Source organism: Procambarus clarkii, unplaced genomic scaffold (genome assembly GCF_040958095.1).
Source record: "Procambarus clarkii isolate CNS0578487 unplaced genomic scaffold, FALCON_Pclarkii_2.0 HiC_scaffold_131, whole genome shotgun sequence".
Classification (NCBI taxonomy): domain Eukaryota; kingdom Metazoa; phylum Arthropoda; class Malacostraca; order Decapoda; family Cambaridae; genus Procambarus; species Procambarus clarkii.
In genome coordinates, this window is record NW_027189164.1 from 1 (window position 1) to 20,868 (window position 20,868).

Consider the following 20,868-nt stretch of genomic DNA (forward strand, 5'->3'; position numbering starts at 1 on the left):
GGCGGCTACCTTCGGGCGAATCTGGTGCTGAAGCTAGGCTGGTTATTTTTCTTTGTTCTTTTGCGTGGAGTTTGGTCTGTTGGCGTGCTTGGTGAAGGTGTGGGTCTTGTCGCTTTCACATATTCGTTCAAGTCTTCTCTTGCTGCTCGCCATACGCTGTTGCACATCAGGGTTTCATGTGTGTTACTACCCTGGTAACAGTTTCCTCGCCGTTTCTGTTTCTTCGTTATTGTTCCTGCTTCCACGTCCAGGATTGACAATGGTTCTTCTGTGTCCTTGGGGTCGTGAATCAGGAATCTGCGTGGGGATTGCAGACCTTCTAGGCTTACTGGGTAGATCGATTCTTGGTCGTATTCTGACAATTCGAAGCCGTCGCCCTCCTCGTTTCCATATACTGGGTCCCTCAGTGGTACATGAAATTCTTGCATTCTTGGGTCAGCGTTTTCTTCGACAAAACTCATGACAGTAGTGTATGGGTTGAACAATTTCGGGGCTGCTATGCTGGTAGTCACTTTGGGTTCAGGTGCGATGACAGTTGATGGTTCAGCAGATGTTGAGATCGGTTGAGAAGCCGTCGGAGTGCTGTCGTTTGCCGTAGTCGGGTTTGCTGGTGTAGGGTTGGCCTATGTTGTAGTAGAGCAGGTGAACATGGCCTCTGGTATCACAAACGGTGGTAGGTTGTTCTCCTTGTATAGTTCCTTGAGTATTTCATATCGTAGTCTGAGATCTCCACCTGAGAGCGCCGTTGCGAAGTGTATCAGGGCTGCAACAGTGCTATCAGGGGTGGCTGCTGGCGGCGTGAGTGAGGACGGCTGGCTGGCTGGGTTGAGAGGTGTTGTCTGTGACCTTGAGTGGCTGGCCCGGGAGCTGCTGGTCCAGTAGTTTAGTTGTGCGCCGCTCGCATGGGTGGGCTACGACATTGAATCTATATTTATATGCATATGTCCGTGTAGAGAATTTTATTGCGATTCCAATGATACCACAATTAGCGATGTAGGACAACTGTAGGCTTCGCAACTATTAAGAGAGTGGAAACATTTTGTTGCTGTTTGGCGCTCTCGGCTAGTGATCTGAATAGTTTTTTATTTGGTGTTGATAATCCTTATGCTTTGGCGGCATTTTATAGATATGTTCTTATAGACAATTTTATTGCGAACACAGTGATACCAAAGTTAAATACGTGCGCTTCTTCAAATTAATTGTTACAATAAGGACAGTCAAAAAAGTGTACACTTTTTCGGTCTTACCGCATAGGCGCGCGAAGCGCCGAAAGCATCTGGGGTATGATTTTTTTTTGAACGCCGAGAGCGCGAAAGTGTTATTTAAAATGTCTGAAATGTCGGAAATTTGACTCCTGAGCGTGATTTTTGAGCCGAATTCTGACTCTCTGCACCTATTTTCAGTTTCAAATTACGACGTTTCATACCGAAAATATGCCAATTACTGTAAACGGCGATGGGTCATATTTTGCCCAAACCCCCCTGCAGTTTTTAAAATGTCTGAAATGTCGGAAATTTGACTCCTGAGCGTGATTTTTGAGCCGAATTCTGACTCTCTGCACCTATTTTCAGTTTCAAATTACGACTTTTCATACCGAAAATATGCCAATTACTGAAAACGACGATGGGTCATATTTTGCCCAAACCCCCCTGCAGTTTTTAAACACTTTGGCGCATTCCTGCAGACCGTCGTTGTCACCAATATTATTAATCACACCGCACGCGTGCCCCTCTCGGGAGTCACGAGCAAAAAAATTTGTATAAAATCCATTTACAGTCTCCGTGGTGTAGTGGTAAGACACTCGCCTGGCGTTCCGCGAGCGCTATGTCATGGGTTCGTATCCTGGCCGGGGAGGATTTACTGGGCGCAATTCCTTAACTGTAGCCTCTGTTTAACGCAACAGTAAAATGTGTACTTGGATGAAAAAACGATTCTTCGCGGCAGGGGATCGTATTCCAGGGACCTGCCCGAAACGCTACGTGTACTAGTGGCTGTACATGAATGTAACAACTCTTGTATATATCTCAAAAAAAAAAAAAAATTATTATCCGATCAACTTGGGAATAGTTTACAAATGTTTGCCATGAAATTTTCGTTTTCTCTAATAGCCGAACAGCTTAATAAAGAAAACGGCGTGGCAGTGAATCATCGTGGTAAAACAATTGTATTATTGACACGACGAGTATAATCGACGTAGTTTTTATAAATGTTGCCGGTCGAACGCATCCTTATGTGACCATTAATACCTACGTTCTTATAGAACATACTATTGCGAGCACATTGGTACAAAAATGAAATACATACATCGACAAATAATGTCAGGACAGTGAATTGAATATACACTTTTCAAAGCGAGTTTCGCCCATATGCCGCCGCGGGTAACACTTCGGCCACTTCCCACACTGTTTTGGGTGGGCTCGAATCGAATTAAATATAGGACAAGATACCCTTCGGGTGAGCTTTGAAGTGGGTATAAGTAAAGAATAGCTTGGGTGAGAGGAAGCGTCGGTAGTTGTAGAGATAGAGCCAGGGCTAGACCCAGCTGCGCGGCTGAATATGAGGCTACTTGAACACCTGGTCGGCTTAGGCTTGGCGGGCAGGGTCCAGAGGGAGGGGCGGCGGTGTGAGGTCTTCTTTCCTCATGATGTGTGGAGTCTTCTTTCTTCTTAGGAGTTGAAGTCTTCTTTCTTCTTTGAAGCTGAAGTCTTCTTTCTTCTTTGAAGCTGGAGTCTTCCGTCTTCTGTCTTGCACGTTGGTCTGCTCCGAAGCTTGCAGGGGTTCCACCACCTCAAAACGAGCAAAATTAGGTCCCTATACCCCTAAAGAGGGGGGGGGTGAAGGCGGCTACCTTCGGGCGAATCTGGTGCTGAAGCTAGGCTGGTTATTTTTCTTTGTTCTTTTGCGTGGAGTTTGGTCTGTTGGCGTGCTTGGTGAAGGTGTGGGTCTTGTCGCTTTCACATATTCGTTCAAGTCTTCTCTTGCTGCTCGCCATACGCTGTTGCACATCAGGGTCTTCATGTGTGTTACTACCCTGGTAACAGTTTCCTCGCCGTTTCTGTGTTTCTTCGTTATTGTTCCTGCTTCCACGTCCAGGATTGACAATGGTTCTTCTGTGTCCTTGGGGTCGTGAATCAGGAATCTGCGTGGGATTGCAGACCTTCTAGGCTTACTGGGTAGATCGATTCTTGGTCGTATTCTGACAATTCGAAGCCGTCGCCCTCCTCGTTTCCATATACTGGGTCCCTCAGTGGTACATGAAATTCTTGCATTCTTGGGTCAGCGTTTTCTTCGACAAAACTCATGACAGTAGTGTATGGGTTGAACAATTTCGGGGCTGCTATGCTGGTAGTCACTTTGGGTTCAGGTGCGATGACAGTTGATGGTTCAGCAGATGTTGAGATCGGTTGAGAAGCCGTCGGAGTGCTGTCGTTTGCCGTAGTCGGGTTTGCTGGTGTAGGGTTGGCCTATGTTGTAGTAGAGCAGGTGAACATGGCCTCTGGTATCACAAACGGTGGTAGGTTGTTCTCCTTGTATAGTTCCTTGAGTATTTCATATCGTAGTCTGAGATCTCCACCTGAGAGCGCCGTTGCGAAGTGTATCAGGGCTGCAACAGTGCTATCAGGGGTGGCTGCTGGCGGCGTGAGTGAGGACGGCTGGCTGGCTGGGTTGAGAGGTGTTGTCTGTGACCTTGAGTGGCTGGCCCGGGAGCTGCTGGTCCAGTAGTTTAGTTGTGCGCCGCTCGCATGGGTGGGCTACGACATTGAATCTATATTTATATGCATATGTCCGTGTAGAGAATTTTATTGCGATTCCAATGATACCACAATTAGCGATGTAGGACAACTGTAGGCTTCGCAACTATTAAGAGAGTGGAAACATTTTGTTGCTGTTTGGCGCTCTCGGCTAGTGATCTGAATAGTTTTTTATTTGGTGTTGATAATCCTTATGCTTTGGCGGCATTTTATAGATATGTTCTTATAGACAATTTTATTGCGAACACAGTGATACCAAAGTTAAATACGTGCGCCTTCAATTATTGTCAGGACAGTCAATTAATTGTTACAATAATTGACAATAATTGACAATAATTGACAGTCAAAAAAGTGTACACTTTTTCGGTCTTACCGCATAGGCGCGCGAAGCGCCAAAGCATCTGGGGTATGATTTTTTTTTGAACGCCGAGAGCGCGAAAGTGTTATTTAAAATGTCTGAAATGTCGGAAATTTGACTCCTGAGCGTGATTTTTGAGCCGAATTCTGACTCTCTGCACCTATTTTCAGTTTCAAATTACGACGTTTCATACCGAAAATATGCCAATTACTGTAAACGGCGATGGGTCATATTTTGCCCAAACCCCCCTGCAGTTTTTAAAATGTCTGAAATGTCGGAAATTTGACTCCTGAGCGTGATTTTTGAGCCGAATTCTGACTCTCTGCACCTATTTTCAGTTTCAAATTACGACTTTTCATACCGAAAATATGCCAATTACTGAAAACGACGATGGGTCATATTTTGCCCAAACCCCCCTGCAGTTTTTAAACACTTTGGCGCATTCCTGCAGACCGTCGTTGTCACCAATATTATTAATCACACCGCACGCGTGCCCCTCTCGGGAGTCACGAGCAAAATATTTGTATAAAATCCATTTACAGTCTCCGTGGTGTAGTGGTAAGACACTCGCCTGGCGTTCCGCGAGCGCTATGTCATGGGTTCGTATCCTGGCCGGGGAGGATTTACTGGGCGCAATTCCTTAACTGTAGCCTCTGTTTAACGCAACAGTAAAATGTGTACTTGGATGAAAAAACGATTCTTCGCGGCAGGGGATCGTATTCCAGGGACCTGCCCGAAACGCTACGTGTACTAGTGGCTGTACATGAATGTAACAACTCTTGTATATATCTCAAAAAAAAAAAAAAAATTATTATCCGATCAACTTGGGAATAGTTTACAAATGTTTGCCATGAAATTTTCGTTTTCTCTAATAGCCGAACAGCTTAATAAAGAAAACGGCGTGGCAGTGAATCATCGTGGTAAAACAATTGTATTATTGACACGACGAGTATAATCGACGTAGTTTTTATAAATGTTGCCGGTCGAACGCATCCTTATGTGACCATTAATACCTACGTTCTTATAGAACATACTATTGCGAGCACATTGGTACAAAAATGAAATACATACATCGACAAATAATGTCAGGACAGTGAATTGAATATACACTTTTCAAAGCGAGTTTCGCCCATATGCCGCCGCGGGTAACACTTCGGCCACTTCCCACACTGTTTTGGGTGGGCTCGAATCGAATTAAATATAGGACAAGATACCCTTCGGGTGAGCTTTGAAGTGGGTATAAGTAAAGAATAGCTTGGGTGAGAGGAAGCGTCGGTAGTTGTAGAGATAGAGCCAGGGCTAGACCCAGCTGCGCGGCTGAATATGAGGCTACTTGAACACCTGGTCGGCTTAGGCTTGGCGGGCAGGGTCCAGAGGGAGGGGCGGCGGTGTGAGGTCTTCTTTCCTCATGATGTGTGGAGTCTTCTTTCTTCTTAGGAGTTGAAGTCTTCTTTCTTCTTTGAAGCTGAAGTCTTCTTTCTTCTTTGAAGCTGGAGTCTTCCGTCTTCTGTCTTGCACGTTGGTCTGCTCCGAAGCTTGCAGGGGTTCCACCACCTCAAAACGAGCAAAATTAGGTCCCTATACCCCTAAAGAGGGGGGGGGTGAAGGCGGCTACCTTCGGGCGAATCTGGTGCTGAAGCTAGGCTGGTTATTTTTCTTTGTTCTTTTGCGTGGAGTTTGGTCTGTTGGCGTGCTTGGTGAAGGTGTGGGTCTTGTCGCTTTCACATATTCGTTCAAGTCTTCTCTTGCTGCTCGCCATACGCTGTTGCACATCAGGGTCTTCATGTGTGTTACTACCCTGGTAACAGTTTCCTCGCCGTTTCTGTGTTTCTTCGTTATTGTTCCTGCTTCCACGTCCAGGATTGACAATGGTTCTTCTGTGTCCTTGGGGTCGTGAATCAGGAATCTGCGTGGGGATTGCAGACCTTCTAGGCTTACTGGGTAGATCGATTCTTGGTCGTATTCTGACAATTCGAAGCCGTCGCCCTCCTCGTTTCCATATACTGGGTCCCTCAGTGGTACATGAAATTCTTGCATTCTTGGGTCAGCGTTTTCTTCGACAAAACTCATGACAGTAGTGTATGGGTTGAACAATTTCGGGGCTGCTATGCTGGTAGTCACTTTGGGTTCAGGTGCGATGACAGTTGATGGTTCAGCAGATGTTGAGATCGGTTGAGAAGCCGTCGGAGTGCTGTCGTTTGCCGTAGTCGGGTTTGCTGGTGTAGGGTTGGCCTATGTTGTAGTAGAGCAGGTGAACATGGCCTCTGGTATCACAAACGGTGGTAGGTTGTTCTCCTTGTATAGTTCCTTGAGTATTTCATATCGTAGTCTGAGATCTCCACCTGAGAGCGCCGTTGCGAAGTGTATCAGGGCTGCAACAGTGCTATCAGGGGTGGCTGCTGGCGGCGTGAGTGAGGACGGCTGGCTGGCTGGGTTGAGAGGTGTTGTCTGTGACCTTGAGTGGCTGGCCCGGGAGCTGCTGGTCCAGTAGTTTAGTTGTGCGCCGCTCGCATGGGTGGGCTACGACATTGAATCTATATTTATATGCATATGTCCGTGTAGAGAATTTTATTGCGATTCCAATGATACCACAATTAGCGATGTAGGACAACTGTAGGCTTCGCAACTATTAAGAGAGTGGAAACATTTTGTTGCTGTTTGGCGCTCTCGGCTAGTGATCTGAATAGTTTTTTATTTGGTGTTGATAATCCTTATGCTTTGGCGGCATTTTATAGATATGTTCTTATAGACAATTTTATTGCGAACACAGTGATACCAAAGTTAAATACGTGCGCCTTCAATTATTGTCAGGACAGTCAATTAATTGTTACAATAATTGACAATAATTGACAATAATTGACAGTCAAAAAAGTGTACACTTTTTCGGTCTTACCGCATAGGCGCGCGAAGCGCCGAAAGCATCTGGGGTATGATTTTTTTTTGAACGCCGAGAGCGCGAAAGTGTTATTTAAAATGTCTGAAATGTCGGAAATTTGACTCCTGAGCGTGATTTTTGAGCCGAATTCTGACTCTCTGCACCTATTTTCAGTTTCAAATTACGACGTTTCATACCGAAAATATGCCAATTACTGTAAACGGCGATGGGTCATATTTTGCCCAAACCCCCCTGCAGTTTTTAAAATGTCTGAAATGTCGGAAATTTGACTCCTGAGCGTGATTTTTGAGCCGAATTCTGACTCTCTGCACCTATTTTCAGTTTCAAATTACGACTTTTCATACCGAAAATATGCCAATTACTGAAAACGACGATGGGTCATATTTTGCCCAAACCCCCCTGCAGTTTTTAAACACTTTGGCGCATTCCTGCAGACCGTCGTTGTCACCAATATTATTAATCACACCGCACGCGTGCCCCTCTCGGGAGTCACGAGCAAAAATATTTGTATAAAATCCATTTACAGTCTCCGTGGTGTAGTGGTAAGACACTCGCCTGGCGTTCCGCGAGCGCTATGTCATGGGTTCGTATCCTGGCCGGGGAGGATTTACTGGGCGCAATTCCTTAACTGTAGCCTCTGTTTAACGCAACAGTAAAATGTGTACTTGGATGAAAAAACGATTCTTCGCGGCAGGGGATCGTATTCCAGGGACCTGCCCGAAACGCTACGTGTACTAGTGGCTGTACATGAATGTAACAACTCTTGTATATATCTAAAAAAAAAAAAAAATTATTATCCGATCAACTTGGGAATAGTTTACAAATGTTTGCCATGAAATTTTCGTTTTCTCTAATAGCCGAACAGCTTAATAAAGAAAACGGCGTGGCAGTGAATCATCGTGGTAAAACAATTGTATTATTGACACGACGAGTATAATCGACGTAGTTTTTATAAATGTTGCCGGTCGAACGCATCCTTATGTGACCATTAATACCTACGTTCTTATAGAACATACTATTGCGAGCACATTGGTACAAAAATGAAATACATACATCGACAAATAATGTCAGGACAGTGAATTGAATATACACTTTTCAAAGCGAGTTTCGCCCATATGCCGCCGCGGGTAACACTTCGGCCACTTCCCACACTGTTTTGGGTGGGCTCGAATCGAATTAAATATAGGACAAGATACCCTTCGGGTGAGCTTTGAAGTGGGTATAAGTAAAGAATAGCTTGGGTGAGAGGAAGCGTCGGTAGTTGTAGAGATAGAGCCAGGGCTAGACCCAGCTGCGCGGCTGAATATGAGGCTACTTGAACACCTGGTCGGCTTAGGCTTGGCGGGCAGGGTCCAGAGGGAGGGCGGCGGTGTGAGGTCTTCTTTCCTCATGATGTGTGGAGTCTTCTTTCTTCTTAGGAGTTGAAGTCTTCTTTCTTCTTTGAAGCTGAAGTCTTCTTTCTTCTTTGAAGCTGGAGTCTTCCGTCTTCTGTCTTGCACGTTGGTCTGCTCCGAAGCTTGCAGGGGTTCCACCACCTCAAAACGAGCAAAATTAGGTCCCTATACCCCTAAAGAGGGGGGGGGTGAAGGCGGCTACCTTCGGGCGAATCTGGTGCTGAAGCTAGGCTGGTTATTTTTCTTTGTTCTTTTGCGTGGAGTTTGGTCTGTTGGCGTGCTTGGTGAAGGTGTGGGTCTTGTCGCTTTCACATATTCGTTCAAGTCTTCTCTTGCTGCTCGCCATACGCTGTTGCACATCAGGGTCTTCATGTGTGTTACTACCCTGGTAACAGTTTCCTCGCCGTTTCTGTGTTTCTTCGTTATTGTTCCTGCTTCCACGTCCAGGATTGACAATGGTTCTTCTGTGTCCTTGGGGTCGTGAATCAGGAATCTGCGTGGGGATTGCAGACCTTCTAGGCTTACTGGGTAGATCGATTCTTGGTCGTATTCTGACAATTCGAAGCCGTCGCCCTCCTCGTTTCCATATACTGGGTCCCTCAGTGGTACATGAAATTCTTGCATTCTTGGGTCAGCGTTTTCTTCGACAAAACTCATGACAGTAGTGTATGGGTTGAACAATTTCGGGGCTGCTATGCTGGTAGTCACTTTGGGTTCAGGTGCGATGACAGTTGATGGTTCAGCAGATGTTGAGATCGGTTGAGAAGCCGTCGGAGTGCTGTCGTTTGCCGTAGTCGGGTTTGCTGGTGTAGGGTTGGCCTATGTTGTAGTAGAGCAGGTGAACATGGCCTCTGGTATCACAAACGGTGGTAGGTTGTTCTCCTTGTATAGTTCCTTGAGTATTTCATATCGTAGTCTGAGATCTCCACCTGAGAGCGCCGTTGCGAAGTGTATCAGGGCTGCAACAGTGCTATCAGGGGTGGCTGCTGGCGGCGTGAGTGAGGACGGCTGGCTGGCTGGGTTGAGAGGTGTTGTCTGTGACCTTGAGTGGCTGGCCCGGGAGCTGCTGGTCCAGTAGTTTAGTTGTGCGCCGCTCGCATGGGTGGGCTACGACATTGAATCTATATTTATATGCATATGTCCGTGTAGAGAATTTTATTGCGATTCCAATGATACCACAATTAGCGATGTAGGACAACTGTAGGCTTCGCAACTATTAAGAGAGTGGAAACATTTTGTTGCTGTTTGGCGCTCTCGGCTAGTGATCTGAATAGTTTTTTATTTGGTGTTGATAATCCTTATGCTTTGGCGGCATTTTATAGATATGTTCTTATAGACAATTTTATTGCGAACACAGTGATACCAAAGTTAAATACGTGCGCCTTCAATTATTGTCAGGACAGTCAATTAATTGTTACAATAATTGACAATAATTGACAATAATTGACAGTCAAAAAAGTGTACACTTTTTCGGTCTTACCGCATAGGCGCGCGAAGCGCCGAAAGCATCTGGGGTATGATTTTTTTTGAACGCCGAGAGCGCGAAAGTGTTATTTAAAATGTCTGAAATGTCGGAAATTTGACTCCTGAGCGTGATTTTTGAGCCGAATTCTGACTCTCTGCACCTATTTTCAGTTTCAAATTACGACGTTTCATACCGAAAATATGCCAATTACTGTAAACGGCGATGGGTCATATTTTGCCCAAACCCCCCTGCAGTTTTTAAAATGTCTGAAATGTCGGAAATTTGACTCCTGAGCGTGATTTTTGAGCCGAATTCTGACTCTCTGCACCTATTTTCAGTTTCAAATTACGACTTTTCATACCGAAAATATGCCAATTACTGAAAACGACGATGGGTCATATTTTGCCCAAACCCCCCTGCAGTTTTTAAACACTTTGGCGCATTCCTGCAGACCGTCGTTGTCACCAATATTATTAATCACACCGCACGCGTGCCCCTCTCGGGAGTCACGAGCAAAATATTTGTATAAAATCCATTTACAGTCTCCGTGGTGTAGTGGTAAGACACTCGCCTGGCGTTCCGCGAGCGCTATGTCATGGGTTCGTATCCTGGCCGGGGAGGATTTACTGGGCGCAATTCCTTAACTGTAGCCTCTGTTTAACGCAACAGTAAAATGTGTACTTGGATGAAAAAACGATTCTTCGCGGCAGGGGATCGTATTCCAGGGACCTGCCCGAAACGCTACGTGTACTAGTGGCTGTACATGAATGTAACAACTCTTGTATATATCTCAAAAAAAAAAAAAAATTATTATCCGATCAACTTGGGAATAGTTTACAAATGTTTGCCATGAAATTTTCGTTTTCTCTAATAGCCGAACAGCTTAATAAAGAAAACGGCGTGGCAGTGAATCATCGTGGTAAAACAATTGTATTATTGACACGACGAGTATAATCGACGTAGTTTTTATAAATGTTGCCGGTCGAACGCATCCTTATGTGACCATTAATACCTACGTTCTTATAGAACATACTATTGCGAGCACATTGGTACAAAAATGAAATACATACATCGACAAATAATGTCAGGACAGTGAATTGAATATACACTTTTCAAAGCGAGTTTCGCCCATATGCCGCCGCGGGTAACACTTCGGCCACTTCCCACACTGTTTTGGGTGGGCTCGAATCGAATTAAATATAGGACAAGATACCCTTCGGGTGAGCTTTGAAGTGGGTATAAGTAAAGAATAGCTTGGGTGAGAGGAAGCGTCGGTAGTTGTAGAGATAGAGCCAGGGCTAGACCCAGCTGCGCGGCTGAATATGAGGCTACTTGAACACCTGGTCGGCTTAGGCTTGGCGGGCAGGGTCCAGAGGGAGGGGCGGCGGTGTGAGGTCTTCTTTCCTCATGATGTGTGGAGTCTTCTTTCTTCTTAGGAGTTGAAGTCTTCTTTCTTCTTTGAAGCTGAAGTCTTCTTTCTTCTTTGAAGCTGGAGTCTTCCGTCTTCTGTCTTGCACGTTGGTCTGCTCCGAAGCTTGCAGGGGTTCCACCACCTCAAAACGAGCAAAATTAGGTCCCTATACCCCTAAAGAGGGGGGGGGGTGAAGGCGGCTACCTTCGGGCGAATCTGGTGCTGAAGCTAGGCTGGTTATTTTTCTTTGTTCTTTTGCGTGGAGTTTGGTCTGTTGGCGTGCTTGGTGAAGGTGTGGGTCTTGTCGCTTTCACATATTCGTTCAAGTCTTCTCTTGCTGCTCGCCATACGCTGTTGCACATCAGGGTCTTCATGTGTGTTACTACCCTGGTAACAGTTTCCTCGCCGTTTCTGTGTTTCTTCGTTATTGTTCCTGCTTCCACGTCCAGGATTGACAATGGTTCTTCTGTGTCCTTGGGGTCGTGAATCAGGAATCTGCGTGGGGATTGCAGACCTTCTAGGCTTACTGGGTAGATCGATTCTTGGTCGTATTCTGACAATTCGAAGCCGTCGCCCTCCTCGTTTCCATATACTGGGTCCCTCAGTGGTACATGAAATTCTTGCATTCTTGGGTCAGCGTTTTCTTCGACAAAACTCATGACAGTAGTGTATGGGTTGAACAATTTCGGGGCTGCTATGCTGGTAGTCACTTTGGGTTCAGGTGCGATGACAGTTGATGGTTCAGCAGATGTTGAGATCGGTTGAGAAGCCGTCGGAGTGCTGTCGTTTGCCGTAGTCGGGTTTGCTGGTGTAGGGTTGGCCTATGTTGTAGTAGAGCAGGTGAACATGGCCTCTGGTATCACAAACGGTGGTAGGTTGTTCTCCTTGTATAGTTCCTTGAGTATTTCATATCGTAGTCTGAGATCTCCACCTGAGAGCGCCGTTGCGAAGTGTATCAGGGCTGCAACAGTGCTATCAGGGGTGGCTGCTGGCGGCGTGAGTGAGGACGGCTGGCTGGCTGGGTTGAGAGGTGTTGTCTGTGACCTTGAGTGGCTGGCCCGGGAGCTGCTGGTCCAGTAGTTTAGTTGTGCGCCGCTCGCATGGGTGGGCTACGACATTGAATCTATATTTATATGCATATGTCCGTGTAGAGAATTTTATTGCGATTCCAATGATACCACAATTAGCGATGTAGGACAACTGTAGGCTTCGCAACTATTAAGAGAGTGGAAACATTTTGTTGCTGTTTGGCGCTCTCGGCTAGTGATCTGAATAGTTTTTTATTTGGTGTTGATAATCCTTATGCTTTGGCGGCATTTTATAGATATGTTCTTATAGACAATTTTATTGCGAACACAGTGATACCAAAGTTAAATACGTGCGCCTTCAATTATTGTCAGGACAGTCAATTAATTGTTACAATAATTGACAATAATTGACAATAATTGACAGTCAAAAAAGTGTACACTTTTTCGGTCTTACCGCATAGGCGCGCGAAGCGCCAAAAGCATCTGGGGTATGATTTTTTTTGAACGCCGAGAGCGCGAAAGTGTTATTTAAAATGTCTGAAATGTCGGAAATTTGACTCCTGAGCGTGATTTTTGAGCCGAATTCTGACTCTCTGCACCTATTTTCAGTTTCAAATTACGACGTTTCATACCGAAAATATGCCAATTACTGTAAACGGCGATGGGTCATATTTTGCCCAAACCCCCCTGCAGTTTTTAAAATGTCTGAAATGTCGGAAATTTGACTCCTGAGCGTGATTTTTGAGCCGAATTCTGACTCTCTGCACCTATTTTCAGTTTCAAATTACGACTTTTCATACCGAAAATATGCCAATTACTGAAAACGACGATGGGTCATATTTTGCCCAAACCCCCCTGCAGTTTTTAAACACTTTGGCGCATTCCTGCAGACCGTCGTTGTCACCAATATTATTAATCACACCGCACGCGTGCCCCTCTCGGGAGTCACGAGCAAAATATTTGTATAAAATCCATTTACAGTCTCCGTGGTGTAGTGGTAAGACACTCGCCTGGCGTTCCGCGAGCGCTATGTCATGGGTTCGTATCCTGGCCGGGGAGGATTTACTGGGCGCAATTCCTTAACTGTAGCCTCTGTTTAACGCAACAGTAAAATGTGTACTTGGATGAAAAAACGATTCTTCGCGGCAGGGGATCGTATTCCAGGGACCTGCCCGAAACGCTACGTGTACTAGTGGCTGTACATGAATGTAACAACTCTTGTATATATCTCAAAAAAAAAAAAAAATTATTATCCGATCAACTTGGGAATAGTTTACAAATGTTTGCCATGAAATTTTCGTTTTCTCTAATAGCCGAACAGCTTAATAAAGAAAACGGCGTGGCAGTGAATCATCGTGGTAAAACAATTGTATTATTGACACGACGAGTATAATCGACGTAGTTTTTATAAATGTTGCCGGTCGAACGCATCCTTATGTGACCATTAATACCTACGTTCTTATAGAACATACTATTGCGAGCACATTGGTACAAAAATGAAATACATACATCGACAAATAATGTCAGGACAGTGAATTGAATATACACTTTTCAAAGCGAGTTTCGCCCATATGCCGCCGCGGGTAACACTTCGGCCACTTCCCACACTGTTTTGGGTGGGCTCGAATCGAATTAAATATAGGACAAGATACCCTTCGGGTGAGCTTTGAAGTGGGTATAAGTAAAGAATAGCTTGGGTGAGAGGAAGCGTCGGTAGTTGTAGAGATAGAGCCAGGGCTAGACCCAGCTGCGCGGCTGAATATGAGGCTACTTGAACACCTGGTCGGCTTAGGCTTGGCGGGCAGGGTCCAGAGGGAGGGGCGGCGGTGTGAGGTCTTCTTTCCTCATGATGTGTGGAGTCTTCTTTCTTCTTAGGAGTTGAAGTCTTCTTTCTTCTTTGAAGCTGAAGTCTTCTTTCTTCTTTGAAGCTGGAGTCTTCCGTCTTCTGTCTTGCACGTTGGTCTGCTCCGAAGCTTGCAGGGGTTCCACCACCTCAAAACGAGCAAAATTAGGTCCCTATACCCCTAAAGAGGGGGGGGGGTGAAGGCGGCTACCTTCGGGCGAATCTGGTGCTGAAGCTAGGCTGGTTATTTTTCTTTGTTCTTTTGCGTGGAGTTTGGTCTGTTGGCGTGCTTGGTGAAGGTGTGGGTCTTGTCGCTTTCACATATTCGTTCAAGTCTTCTCTTGCTGCTCGCCATACGCTGTTGCACATCAGGGTCTTCATGTGTGTTACTACCCTGGTAACAGTTTCCTCGCCGTTTCTGTGTTTCTTCGTTATTGTTCCTGCTTCCACGTCCAGGATTGACAATGGTTCTTCTGTGTCCTTGGGGTCGTGAATCAGGAATCTGCGTGGGGATTGCAGACCTTCTAGGCTTACTGGGTAGATCGATTCTTGGTCGTATTCTGACAATTCGAAGCCGTCGCCCTCCTCGTTTCCATATACTGGGTCCCTCAGTGGTACATGAAATTCTTGCATTCTTGGGTCAGCGTTTTCTTCGACAAAACTCATGACAGTAGTGTATGGGTTGAACAATTTCGGGGCTGCTATGCTGGTAGTCACTTTGGGTTCAGGTGCGATGACAGTTGATGGTTCAGCAGATGTTGAGATCGGTTGAGAAGCCGTCGGAGTGCTGTCGTTTGCCGTAGTCGGGTTTGCTGGTGTAGGGTTGGCCTATGTTGTAGTAGAGCAGGTGAACATGGCCTCTGGTATCACAAACGGTGGTAGGTTGTTCTCCTTGTATAGTTCCTTGAGTATTTCATATCGTAGTCTGAGATCTCCACCTGAGAGCGCCGTTGCGAAGTGTATCAGGGCTGCAACAGTGCTATCAGGGGTGGCTGCTGGCGGCGTGAGTGAGGACGGCTGGCTGGCTGGGTTGAGAGGTGTTGTCTGTGACCTTGAGTGGCTGGCCCGGGAGCTGCTGGTCCAGTAGTTTAGTTGTGCGCCGCTCGCATGGGTGGGCTACGACATTGAATCTATATTTATATGCATATGTCCGTGTAGAGAATTTTATTGCGATTCCAATGATACCACAATTAGCGATGTAGGACAACTGTAGGCTTCGCAACTATTAAGAGAGTGGAAACATTTTGTTGCTGTTTGGCGCTCTCGGCTAGTGATCTGAATAGTTTTTTATTTGGTGTTGATAATCCTTATGCTTTGGCGGCATTTTATAGATATGTTCTTATAGACAATTTTATTGCGAACACAGTGATACCAAAGTTAAATACGTGCGCCTTCAATTATTGTCAGGACAGTCAATTAATTGTTACAATAATTGACAATAATTGACAATAATTGACAGTCAAAAAAGTGTACACTTTTTCGGTCTTACCGCATAGGCGCGCGAAGCGCCAAAAGCATCTGGGGTATGATTTTTTTTTGAACGCCGAGAGCGCGAAAGTGTTATTTAAAATGTCTGAAATGTCGGAAATTTGACTCCTGAGCGTGATTTTTGAGCCGAATTCTGACTCTCTGCACCTATTTTCAGTTTCAAATTACGACGTTTCATACCGAAAATATGCCAATTACTGTAAACGGCGATGGGTCATATTTTGCCCAAACCCCCCTGCAGTTTTTAAAATGTCTGAAATGTCGGAAATTTGACTCCTGAGCGTGATTTTTGAGCCGAATTCTGACTCTCTGCACCTATTTTCAGTTTCAAATTACGACTTTTCATACCGAAAATATGCCAATTACTGAAAACGACGATGGGTCATATTTTGCCCAAACCCCCCTGCAGTTTTTAAACACTTTGGCGCATTCCTGCAGACCGTCGTTGTCACCAATATTATTAATCACACCGCACGCGTGCCCCTCTCGGGAGTCACGAGCAAAATATTTGTATAAAATCCATTTACAGTCTCCGTGGTGTAGTGGTAAGACACTCGCCTGGCGTTCCGCGAGCGCTATGTCATGGGTTCGTATCCTGGCCGGGGAGGATTTACTGGGCGCAATTCCTTAACTGTAGCCTCTGTTTAACGCAACAGTAAAATGTGTACTTGGATGAAAAAACGATTCTTCGCGGCAGGGGATCGTATTCCAGGGACCTGCCCGAAACGCTACGTGTACTAGTGGCTGTACATGAATGTAACAACTCTTGTATATATCTCAAAAAAAAAAAAAAATTATTATCCGATCAACTTGGGAATAGTTTACAAATGTTTGCCATGAAATTTTGTTTTCTCTAATAGCCGAACAGCTTAATAAAGAAAACGGCGTGGCAGTGAATCATCGTGGTAAAACAATTGTATTATTGACACGACGAGTATAATCGACGTAGTTTTTATAAATGTTGCCGGTCGAACGCATCCTTATGTGACCATTAATACCTACGTTCTTATAGAACATACTATTGCGAGCACATTGGTACAAAAATGAAATACATACATCGACAAATAATGTCAGGACAGTGAATTGAATATACACTTTTCAAAGCGAGTTTCGCCCATATGCCGCCGCGGGTAACACTTCGGCCACTTCCCACACTGTTTTGGGTGGGCTCGAATCGAATTAAATATAGGACAAGATACCCTTCGGGTGAGCTTTGAAGTGGGTATAAGTAAAGAATAGCTTGGGTGAGAGGAAGCGTCGGTAGTTGTAGAGATAGAGCCAGGGCTAGACCCAGCTGCGCGGCTGAATATGAGGCTACTTGAACACCTGGTCGGCTTAGGCTTGGCGGGCAGGGTCCAGAGGGAGGGGCGGCGGTGTGAGGTCTTCTTTCCTCATGATGTGTGGAGTCTTCTTTCTTCTTAGGAGTTGAAGTCTTCTTTCTTCTTTGAAGCTGAAGTCTTCTTTCTTCTTTGAAGCTGGAGTCTTCCGTCTTCTGTCTTGCACGTTGGTCTGCTCCGAAGCTTGCAGGGGTTCCACCACCTCAAAACGAGCAAAATTAGGTCCCTATACCCCTAAAGAGGGGGGGGGTGAAGGCGGCTACCTTCGGGCGAATCTGGTGCTGAAGCTAGGCTGGTTATTTTTCTTTGTTCTTTTGCGTGGAGTTTGGTCTGTTGGCGTGCTTGGTGAAGGTGTGGGTCTTGTCGCTTTCACATATTCGTTCAAGTCTTCTCTTGCTGCTCGCCATACGCTGTTGCACATCAGGGTCTTCATGTGTGTTACTACCCTGGTAACAGTTTCCTCGCCGTTTCTGTGTTTCTTCGTTATTGTTCCTGCTTCCACGTCCAGGATTGACAATGGTTCTTCTGTGTCCTTGGGGTCGTGAATCAGGAATCTGCGTGGGGATTGCAGACCTTCTAGGCTTACTGGGTAGATCGATTCTTGGTCGTATTCTGACAATTCGAAGCCGTCGCCCTCCTCGTTTCCATATACTGGGTCCCTCAGTGGTACATGAAATTCTTGCATTCTTGGGTCAGCGTTTTCTTCGACAAAACTCATGACAGTAGTGTATGGGTTGAACAATTTCGGGGCTGCTATGCTGGTAGTCACTTTGGGTTCAGGTGCGATGACAGTTGATGGTTCAGCAGATGTTGAGATCGGTTGAGAAGCCGTCGGAGTGCTGTCGTTTGCCGTAGTCGGGTTTGCTGGTGTAGGGTTGGCCTATGTTGTAGTAGAGCAGGTGAACATGGCCTCTGGTATCACAAACGGTGGTAGGTTGTTCTCCTTGTATAGTTCCTTGAGTATTTCATATCGTAGTCTGAGATCTCCACCTGAGAGCGCCGTTGCGAAGTGTATCAGGGCTGCAACAGTGCTATCAGGGGTGGCTGCTGGCGGCGTGAGTGAGGACGGCTGGCTGGCTGGGTTGAGAGGTGTTGTCTGTGACCTTGAGTGGCTGGCCCGGGAGCTGCTGGTCCAGTAGTTTAGTTGTGCGCCGCTCGCATGGGTGGGCTACGACATTGAATCTATATTTATATGCATATGTCCGTGTAGAGAATTTTATTGCGATTCCAATGATACCACAATTAGCGATGTAGGACAACTGTAGGCTTCGCAACTATTAAGAGAGTGGAAACATTTTGTTGCTGTTTGGCGCTCTCGGCTAGTGATCTGAATAGTTTTTTATTTGGTGTTGATAATCCTTATGCTTTGGCGGCATTTTATAGATATGTTCTTATAGACAATTTTATTGCGAACACAGTGATACCAAAGTTAAATACGTGCGCCTTCAATTATTGTCAGGACAGTCAATTAATTGTTACAATAATTGACAATAATTGACAATAATTGACAGTCAAAAAAGTGTACACTTTTTCGGTCTTACCGCATAGGCGCGCGAAGCGAAAGCATCTGGGGTATGATTTTTTTTGAACGCCGAGAGCGCGAAAGTGTTATTTAAAATGTCTGAAATGTCGGAAATTTGACTCCTGAGCGTGATTTTTGAGCCGAATTCTGACTCTCTGCACCTATTTTCAGTTTCAAATTACGACGTTTCATACCGAAAATATGCCAATTACTGTAAACGGCGATGGGTCATATTTTGCCCAAACCCCCCTGCAGTTTTTAAAATGTCTGAAATGTCGGAAATTTGACTCCTGAGCGTGATTTTTGAGCCGAATTCTGACTCTCTGCACCTATTTTCAGTTTCAAATTACGACTTTTCATACCGAAAATATGCCAATTACTGAAAACGACGATGGGTCATATTTTGCCCAAACCCCCCTGCAGTTTTTAAACACTTTGGCGCATTCCTGCAGACCGTCGTTGTCACCAATATTATTAATCACACCGCACGCGTGCCCCTCTCGGGAGTCACGAGCAAAATATTTGTATAAAATCCATTTACAGTCTCCGTGGTGTAGTGGTAAGACACTCGCCTGGCGTTCCGCGAGCGCTATGTCATGGGTTCGTATCCTGGCCGGGGAGGATTTACTGGGCGCAATTCCTTAACTGTAGCCTCTGTTTAACGCAACAGTAAAATGTGTACTTGGATGAAAAAACGATTCTTCGCGGCAGGGGATCGTATTCCAGGGACCTGCCCGAAACGCTACGTGTACTAGTGGCTGTACATGAATGTAACAACTCTTGTATATATCTCAAAAAAAAAAAAAAATTATTATCCGATCAACTTGGGAATAGTTTACAAATGTTTGCCATGAAATTTTGTTTTCTCTAATAGCCGAACAGCTTAATAAAGAAAACGGCGTGGCAGTGAATCATCGTGGTAAAACAATTGTATTATTGACACGACGAGTATAATCGACGTAGTTTTTATAAATGTTGCCGGTCGAACGCATCCTTATGTGACCATTAATACCTACGTTCTTATAGAACATACTATTGCGAGCACATTGGTACAAAAATGAAATACATACATCGACAAATAATGTCAGGACAGTGAATTGAATATACACTTTTCAAAGCGAGTTTCGCCCATATGCCGCGCGGGTAACACTTCGGCCACTTCCCACACTGTTTTGGGTGGGCTCGAATCGAATTAAATATAGGACAAGATACCCTTCGGGTGAGCTTTGAAGTGGGTATAAGTAAAGAATAGCTTGGGTGAGAGGAAGCGTCGGTAGTTGTAGAGATAGAGCCAGGGCTAGACCCAGCTGCGCGGCTGAATATGAGGCTACTTGAACACCTGGTCGGCTTAGGCTTGGCGGGCAGGGTCCAGAGGGAGGGGCGGCGGTGTGAGGTCTTCTTTCCTCATGGTGTGGAGTCTTCTTTCTTCTTAGGAGTTGAAGTCTTCTTTCTTCTTTGAAGCTGAAGTCTTCTTTCTTCTTTGAAGCTGGAGTCTTCCGTCTTCTGTCTTGCACGTTGGTCTGCTCCGAAGCTTGCAGGGGTTCCACCACCTCAAAACGAGCAAAATTAGGTCCCTATACCCCTAAAGAGGGGGGGGGGTGAAGGCGGCTACCTTCGGGCGAATCTGGTGCTGAAGCTAGGCTGGTTATTTTTCTTTGTTCTTTTGCGTGGAGTTTGGTCTGTTGGCGTGCTTGGTGAAGGTGTGGGTCTTGTCGCTTTCACATATTCGTTCAAGTCTTCTCTTGCTGCTCGCCATACGCTGTTGCACATCAGGGTCTTCATGTGTGTTACTACCCTGGTAACAGTTTCCTCGCCGTTTCTGTGTTTCTTCGTTATTGTTCCTGCTTCCACGTCCAGGATTGACAATGGTTCTTCTGTGTCCTTGGGGTCGTGAATCAGGAATCTGCGTGGGGATTGCAGACCTTCTAGGCTTACTGGGTAGATCGATTCTTGGTCGTATTCTGACAATTCGAAGCCGTCGCCCTCCTCGTTTCCATATACTGGGTCCCTCAGTGGTACATGAAATTCTTGCATTCTTGGGTCAGCGTTTTCTTCGACAAAACTCATGACAGTAGTGTATGGGTTGAACAATTTCGGGGCTGCTATGCTGGTAGTCACTTTGGGTTCAGGTGCGATGACAGTTGATGGTTCAGCAGATGTTGAGATCGGTTGAGAAGCCGTCGGAGTGCTGTCGTTTGCCGTAGTCGGTTTGCTGGTGTAGGGTTGGCCTATGTTGTAGTAGAGCAGGTGAACATGGCCTCTGGTATCACAAACGGTGGTAGGTTGTTCTCCTTGTATAGTTCCTTGAGTATTTCATATCGTAGTCTGAGATCTCCACCTGAGAGCGCCGTTGCGAAGTGTATCAGGGCTGCAA

General features: G+C 45.6%; 1 protein-coding gene across 1 annotated transcript; it reads right to left on the minus strand.

The window, feature by feature from the left end:
• Positions 1-9: 9 nt before the first annotated feature.
• LOC138360911 (mucin-17-like) lies at positions 10-20,561 on the minus strand (the record flags this gene model as incomplete). Its single annotated transcript, XM_069320411.1, has 8 exons — positions 20,289-20,561; positions 17,418-17,852; positions 14,541-14,975; positions 11,663-12,097; positions 8,785-9,219; positions 5,908-6,342; positions 3,171-3,464; positions 10-623 (listed from the first exon to the last, which is right to left on the minus strand). Coding segments are annotated over exons 1-8 (3,356 nt in total), but the record flags the coding sequence as incomplete, so codon positions are not given.
• Positions 20,562-20,868: the final 307 nt, after the last annotated feature.